The 8,717-nt window shown below is 32.9% G+C and overlaps 1 protein-coding gene across 2 annotated transcripts in view; it reads left to right on the top strand.

Annotated features, from left to right (window-relative positions):
* Positions 1-8,717, top strand: part of Stag2 (STAG2 cohesin complex component) — a 71,226-nt gene that overhangs the window by 40,107 nt on the left and 22,402 nt on the right. For both annotated transcript variants that reach the window (XM_055612146.1, XM_055612147.1), the window contains exons 20-23: positions 209-383; positions 4,659-4,798; positions 7,262-7,363; positions 8,358-8,506. In XM_055612146.1, the coding sequence (XP_055468121.1) occupies positions 209-383; positions 4,659-4,798; positions 7,262-7,363; positions 8,358-8,506 (566 nt within the window). The remainder of the gene's footprint in view (positions 1-208; positions 384-4,658; positions 4,799-7,261; positions 7,364-8,357; positions 8,507-8,717) is intronic.

Below are 8,717 nucleotides of genomic sequence, written 5' to 3' on the forward strand. Positions count from 1 at the left end.
ACATGTAAAATTGTTGCTTGTAAAGTATTGCAAAAGCATTAGTAGTCATTATTTAAAAAAAATAAAACTTCAGCTTTGAAATGTTAACACACTAACTGAATTTGTTACTTTTAGATATAGAAAATTAGATTTTCCCCTTAATATGTTTTATTTTATTTATGGCATTTGATCAAAAACTTGACAACATTATCTCTTTTTATTTTAACAGGCCTTTACTATTCTGTGTGATATTTTGATGATCTTCAGTCATCAGATTATGTCTGGAGGACGTGATATGTTAGAGCCATTAGTTTATACTCCTGATTCTTCATTGCAGTCTGAGTTGCTGAGCTTTATTTTGGATCATGTCTTCATTGAACAGGATGATGATAGTAATAGTGCAGGTAATTTTATTCTCATCATGTTTGTGTGTGTGTGTGTGTGTGTGTGTGTGTGTGTGTGTGTGTGTGTATGTGTAATAGCAAATTTAGTCACATTCAACATGAAACCAGGTTTGTATTCTCTCATGTATGTACAATATGGTGTTGTGGAGTATATGTTTTCAAGTTAGGTATGTGTTTTTCACTAGTATTATCTCTGCATTTCTAGTTTGAATCTCTTTAACAATTGCAAAAATTGATTAAAATTGCGGAGGCCCATATTTAGAAAATTGAAGTTGAATGAGACCTTTATGATATTTTTTATTGTGTATTTATATATCATTGGCTTTCATATTTTATGATCATGTAATATTTGAAGGTTAGAAACAAAACTTTGCTTATGGGTACAGAAAGAATAATTACTATTCAATTATCAAACCAAGCCTTGTTTTAAGTTATTCTTCATATTCAGTAGCACTGACAGAACCCTTGTTTGAATATGAGGTCATGGAAACCCAAGTAATATTTGGTGCTTTCTTTCTGTTTTTTAATTGTTTTAAAGTTACGTTTGAAGGAAAATAAAACAAAGCCTTTCTGTTCTTATATGAACTCATCATTCTATGCCAGTTCCTAATTAATCATGAAATTAGATATTTGCCTTGAGGCCCATGTATAACAATATAAATCTTCTTGCTCACAAAATAAATAAAAAAAAATACATAGAATACAACTGGTAAGACCAGAGTAATCAAAACATTAAAAATCCATGTAGTTAACTTTTTATCAAGTGGGTCTACCCTTTGCTACTCCAGCTGTATTTATCTCAGTATATCTGTGAATGTACACAAATGTAGATGACAGTGTTAAAAGCTGGATAGCCCTCCATATTTACACTTTCAGTTTTTCACTTTTTATCTGCAGCTGTTCATTTAGGTATGCTTCTTATTATTCATTAGTCAAAGGCCTCCTGGTCAACAGGTTGCTAGATTTCTTGGATATTAAAAAAGTCACTGTCTTTTACCTCAAGAATTAAAATGGAAAAGAAAAGACATCTGAAATCAAATAGTTTTAGTGTATTTTTATAGGTAATGGAAGCTTTTATAAAGTGTGGCAATAAAAAGGAAGTTCAACTAAATGGTTGGTGACTTTAATAGAAGCTGACATCGGAAATGTGTATGAAAACATGAGAAAGTCTCTTTAAAAACTTATATGCAAAATCATAGTTGCTTTCTAAAATATCTTGGAAAAGTTTTAGTATACAACTTTTGTTAGTTGATAAAAAACTTTGACTTCATTTAGACCACTGCAAATCAAATGACAGCTTCAGTTTTGTATGAACGTCATAGACTTAAAATTTCCATCTTCAGGGCTTGGCCCCTTTTTTTTCTATTAAGCTTTTTAATTTTCATTTTTATATATTTGTTTGTTTATTTTTTTGAGACAGGGTTTCTCTGTGTAACCTTGGCTGTTCTAGACTTGCTCTGTAGACCAGGCTGGCCTTTAACTCACAGAGATTTACCTGCCTCTGCCTCCCTGAGTGTTGGGATTATAGGTGTGTGCCACTGCACCTGTGGAAAAATAGAAATTATTATACATTTGTTCACATTAACCCATCTTTGTCAAATTTAGCTGTATATTTTTTGAAAGAATTAAAACTCTAATTCATGTCCCTTCAACAGTATCATTATTTTTCCTTTTACCTAGACATAACAGCTATAAGTTTGTTGTATATCATATAGTTTCATTTTACTTGGAAGTTTCTGTTAAGTAGTACTGTATTGCTAACTTCCATATGAATACTGTTACGTTGAATGTTTTACAACATACTCTTAAATTTTGAGATAGTATTCAGTATTGACATGAATTGCTTGCTCTTTGATCTTTTCCCACTGGTGATACCAGGTGACAGATGAGGACCCAGGCAGTCTTGAGAGATATGATAAATCAGGGCCAGATGGCAGAGAGGGAGGATTCCCCTTTCAGTGGACTAAGGGAAGGGTATAAGGAGGAAGAAGGGGGCACAGAGGGTAGCACTGGAAGATGAGGGAATTAACTACAATCTGGATATAATATGAATAAACTGTAAAAAATTAAAATTATAAATGTTTAAAAAAGAATTGACCACTATACATTTACATTTCCTAATGTTAGCCATTTTGATTATTAATTCTAATTTTCCTCTGCTTATCATTTATTTAAATAAATAAGCTTATTTACTTAAAATACATGTAAGTGCTTTTATCATATAAAATCATAAGACTGAGTTTGGATTGTGTGTTGTTTTTGTGTAGTGTAATTTAGCCAAAGGTTGGCAAATAGTTGAATTGCTTAATCAGCCTACCACCAGCATACCATTTCCATATAATGCTTCATGTTGTAGACTGTGAGATAATTAATCTGTAATTTATATTACTCAGATAATAAGAACTGTATCCAGGGTGATTCATTGACAGTATTCAATAATAATTGTTGCTGACACTTGTGAAAGTCCCATGTTAGGCATTCTTCAAAATATTCAAATTCTTCTTCAAAAATCCTTAAAATAGAAGAGGAGAATTTTTTTAAGTTTTTTTGAAGTTTTTTTAAAGTTTTATTGAATATTACTAATTAATGACTGAAAATTATATTATGTAAAATGGTCCATTATAATGATAGACATTAAGAGACTAAGTTCCCACAATCCTTTCTAACCACTCCTTAGCGATATAAAGCCCTTCCTATAGACTTTATCTCTCAAAGATTGTAGCAATTCCAAAAAGTAGTACCCTGGAACAAGCCTTTGATCCCTGGACTTTGGGGGTTATACAAGATACAAACCATAGAAATAGAAGCAAAAATGATGAAAGTACCAGTTAGTGATAAAGACTTGGCCAATTGGGGCAAGTGGCTACAATGGTTGGAAGTTTTTATCTCAAACATTTTTGTTGTCAATTGTGGGCATATATTTTATTATATGACCAAGCTCTTGTGTACCTGTGTATTCAGTATTATGTAAGGAACCAGAAATGTGAGTTATCATATGAAAATAAAACAAATAATTTTTGGAAAATAAAAAAAAAAAGAAGAAATTTAGTTAAGCTGGGCAGTGGTGGTGCACACCTTAATCCCAGCACTTGGGAGGCAGAGGCAGGCAGATTTCTGAGTTCATAGCCAGCCTGGTCTACAAAGTGAGTTCAGTGTAGCCATGGCTATACAAAGAAACCCTGTCTTAAAAACACAAAAATAAGTTAGTTTATAACATCAGTATAATTTTTTTAAAACATAAGTAATACATTTTATTTTGTTGTGCAAGCAGCTTTGACATATTGGAGTATATACTTAAGAAAATTTTTGCTGATGTTCTATCTTAATTGAAATTTGATATTTGGGCTTTCAGGAATAACTTAGTGATAAGTGATAGAATGTAGACTAAGCATTCTTCATGTTCTACTTTCAGTCATTGGCACCTCCAAGTCATTGAGGTGGATAATTTCCTACTTGGCTTACCAAAGGCATTTTGTACATATTGGGAATCTTGTATTGAAAGGCTGACAGGAAATAAACCCACCAATTGTACACAAAGCATAAATGTCTAATAAATATATTGAAAAGATTAATTTCTCTATAAAGCACTAATAAGCAAACAAAACTGAAATAGTTGGGTCCTTTTGTTTTTGTTATGTGTCATAGTTTTGTTTATAATTTCATATTTAAAGTCTTTCCATAGGAAATTTCTTGTATGTGAGTGTGTTTCTATATTACTATATCTGTGTAATTTCAGTATATACATACATACCTCACATACCTTATACCTTGAGGCAGATATCCATTTTCATCTTTGCTGTATCAGGCTAGCTGACACTCTACACCTCCTGTCTCTGAGTAGCTGCATACTGGAGACAGAGAGGGGTGCATCTGATATACTTAGGGAATTCTAGGCCAGTCATGGCAATATAGTGAGATACTGTCTAAATGAAAAAGAAGAATGTATAAGAAAGAATCAGGGTGAGGTCATCTTTGGATATGATAGGTTTTCTGTGATTAATGTGTCTTCAATGCACAAAACGTTACCAACATTTGTTGAAATCGCAGGTCTTTTAACAAATCATCTTGTTAGGAAAATATAAGAATACATTAGATCTGTTTCTTTTCCATGATGATAATTTGATGTCTCAAAAAATATGGTGTAGTGGAACATTTGAGTAGTTGTAACTTTTAATTTTGCTTTTAATGTTTAAATTCTCAAATAAGAGGACAAGTGTATAGTATAAAATTGAAGTAGAATACAAGATGAATTGATTTTTGAATCTCCTCTCTTAGATGGTCAGCAAGAGGATGAAGCCAGTAAAATTGAAGCTTTGCACAAGAGAAGAAATTTACTCGCAGCATTTTGTAAGTTAATTGTATATACTGTGGTGGAGATGAATACAGCTGCAGATATCTTCAAGCAGTATATGAAGGTGAGGTTGAAATTGTATAATAGGATAGTTATTTCAAGAAATTTTAATATTGGATTGATTATGTGTGCTTCATTGAAAGTTTTTAAATATTGAATTACTTTTGTGTAGTATCGATGTTTATTGATATTTAGCATTTTGAGTAACATTTTCTCATATCTCTAGTTAATGAACATTTTTGTTTGTGATTATTTACGTTTTGAATGTTAGAAAATGATCTAGCCCATGTTAACTATAACCATAAGAAATTTCGTTCAAGATAAATACAATTCTTTAGCAATTAGAGGCTATACATAATTTTCAAAAATATATGTGAGGTACTCTCATTTTGAACCAGGACTAAAGGATAGTATTAAGTTTAGTAAATATGTGTCAATGTTAAAATGCTTTAAGTACTTTCTCAAGTGAAAACAAATTTTTTTTTTTAATTTTTAGTTACATTTTGTTAACTCTGTGTCCCAGCTGTATCCCGCTCCCTCATTCCCTCCCCAACCCCACACTCCCTCCCTGGTCTCCTCCCTGCCCCTTTCCAAGTCCCCTGATAGGGGAGGACCTCCTCCCCTTTCATCTGACCCTGTTTTATCAGGTATCTTCAGGGCTGGCTGCAAAGTCCTCCTCTGTGACCTAACAGACTGCTCCTCCCCTGGGGGGTGTCAAACAGCCTGCCCTTGAGATCCTGTTAGAAATAGTCCGTGTTATATTAAAGTCCTTTCTTCTCTTTGTTTATTTTATTTATCATCGATTTTTTTTGTCTTTCTGTCTGTCTGCCTGCCCACCCCCCCTCCCCTCCCTCCCCTCCCCTCCAATCCTGTACCCTACAGGTCTTTCTATCTTCCCCTTCTTTCAAGAGATTCACTGCATTCTGCCCAAAGTTTGACAATTAGTCTCAGGCATCTGCTTTAATACACTGCTGGGTAGAGTCTTTCAGAGGCCCTCTGTGATAGCCTCCTGTCCTGTTCCCTGTCTTCTCCTCTTCCGATGTTGTGCCTTTTTCCTTTCTGAGTGAGGATTGATCATCTTACCCAGGGTCGTCCTCCTTCCTTAGCTTGTTTTGGTGTACATATTTTAGTATGCTTATGATTTTTTTTTACGCTATAAGGCATACTCAATTTATTTTAATGAATTTTGAAGATTTAAGAGTTAATTTTAGATATTTTTAATTCAGATCAATTGTTTCCATCATGGTGAATATATTATCTTTGTATCTGCTCTCTTCTCAAATTTATTAAAAGGTAGAACTGAAAAATGTAAAAAGATATGTATATATTATTTGAGGATGGTTGTTCATGGCTTTAAGCCCAGCACTCAGGTGGTAGAGGCAGGCAGAGTTTGAGGACAGCCTGATTACAGAGTGAATTCTAGGACAGTCAGAGTTACTTAGTAAGACACTGTCTCAAAAAATACTACAATTTTTTTGTATATTCTTCCGTTATCTTTGATAGCTGTTTTTAGGTGTTAAAAACCCCTGTTTTTCATCTATCTATCTATCTATCTATCTATCTATCTATCTATCTATCTATCTATCTATCCATCCATCTATTTTTAACTTTTATTAATTACACTTTATTCATTTTGTATCCCCCCATAAGCCCCTCCCTCCCCCCTTTCTGCTTATGCCCCTCCCCAAGTCCACTGATAGGGGAGGTCCTCCTCTCCTTCTTTCTGATCTTAGTCTTTCAATTCTCATCAGAAGTGGCTGCATTGTCAGGGTTCTAGGTTATCTCCAGGGATAGTTCTTGGTTGGAGTATGAGTCTCTAGGAAGTTCCCTCTGTTCAAATTTTCTGGTTCTGTTGCTCTCCTTGTGGAGTTCCTGTCTTCTCCAGCTCTTACTATTTCCCACTTACATAAAATTCCATTCACTCTGCCCGTCAGTTGGCCATCAGGCTCAGCATCTGCTTTGACAGTCTGCAGGGCAGAGGCTTTCAAAGGCCCTCTGTGGCAGGTTCCTAGGTTGATTCCTGTTTTCTTTTTCTTCTGATGTCTATCCTCTTTGCCTTTCAGGATGGCGAAAAAAAACCCCTGTTTTAAATCAGAAAAATGCACATATATAATTTATAATGCAAAATTTTGGCATAATAATTTTCTTTTAAGTATTCATAGACTATTTGTTTCTAGAAGCCAAATTAAAAAGTTGTCTATATCTCATTAACAATTAGAGTAACTGATTATATTTATTGTCCTTTAAAACTTTTTTTTACCTTTGAAACTCAGTGTAACATAGTAACTTTTTAATACCATGCCCTTTTTGTTTAAACAGTTCAGAGCTTCCAAATTTTTTTAAAGTTAAAGATGATGTTTTAGAAATGACCTTAAACCTTCTTAGACCTTCAGCATATTATTATAAATTTCCCATTGTTGAAGGTACAAATACGTACTTTGTAGTTATAGAATTAACCTAAACTTCCTCTTATTGTCCAATTATTTTAAGAGATTTAATTCTAATTTGCATCAATTTCTTTTTCTAGTATTATAATGATTATGGAGATATCATCAAAGAAACAATGAGTAAAACGAGGCAGATTGACAAAATTCAGTGTGCTAAGACCCTTATTCTCAGTTTGCAGCAGGTAAGACTTGGAGTGTCAGCTTTACTTAACATAATTAACTACCAGTCATCAAAATTGTAACAATTGAAACTGACATATACAATAATATGACACACAGTTCATAAAAATAGAGATACAAAATATTTAATAGCACTAGTAGACAAAATATATTACATGATGTTTATACACATGTGGAGTGATTGAATTTGGCTAATTAACTCACTCGTTACGCCACAACTTGCAGTAAGATCATTTTAGTCCATTCTGAACCATTTATTCTCTTTCCTTTTTCTTCTTAGTGTATACTTATGTAGAGTGCATGTGTGCAGAGTTAAGTTAATTATTTTACATATTCATTATGAATACAACGAATACAGGAGTGTACTTAATGAATAATGATTTTTATTTTCCTTGGTATTTAGATGTCTGCCATTTTAATAGTGATATTTTTAAACAGATGTTGAGGTCTTTTATACCTTTTGTTATTATAAATAACATAAACATTTTATGTGTAATATTGTACATAAACATTCTTTTTGCTCAAGTCTTAGAATTGCTTAGTTACAGGATATCAAAATTCAAAAGCTTTTGCTAGCTTATGATGAAAGTTTATGATAAGAAGATCCATCACTTGGAGGTAAACAACTCAGTGGGTGACCTTCAGGAGATCCTGGATTTTATCATCAGCACCACAGAAACAGAGCATAGTTGTCTAATAGCATATAGTGGGTTTTCCTTTCCTTATGTTATATGTATTTGTGCCTAATTAATGTGAGCTGATTTGTATTTTGATAATATTTGCTTAAAGCGTTTAAAACACCAATATTTATTTTAAATATATGACGTGACACATTTGTGCTCATTTGTAGCATGTTTTTAAAATCTGTGTTTTAGGTATCATCAATGAAGTTCATCATTTATCTAACTTTTATATTTTAATTGGAAAATGTGCTTAAAACATGTTAATTAATATTTATCAAAAAATATTAACATTGCCTTATTTTTTTCCAAACAGCTTTTTAATGAGATGATACAAGAGAATGGCTATAATTTTGATAGATCGTCTTCAACATTTAGTGGCATAAAAGAACTTGCTCGACGATTTGCTTTAACTTTTGGACTTGATCAATTGAAAACAAGAGAAGCCATTGCCATGTTACACAAGTAACCAGTCTTCTAATACGTTATTCAGAGCTTGTATTTTTTGTGACACTTGATTTTATGTCTATCCTTTTGTTTGGAATGGCTGATTAAATTACCTTTAATATTGGTTTATAAACCTCTTAAGTTGAAGAACCTATTGTAGTGCCCCCTCCCTTTAAATATACGTGTGTGTGTGTGTGTGTGTGTGTGTGTGTGTGTGTGTGTGTGTGTG

The sequence above is a fragment of the Psammomys obesus genome, unplaced genomic scaffold (genome assembly GCF_907164565.1).
Source record: "Psammomys obesus unplaced genomic scaffold, mPsaObe1.curated_primary_1811, whole genome shotgun sequence".
NCBI classification, from domain to species: Eukaryota; Metazoa; Chordata; class Mammalia; order Rodentia; family Muridae; genus Psammomys; species Psammomys obesus.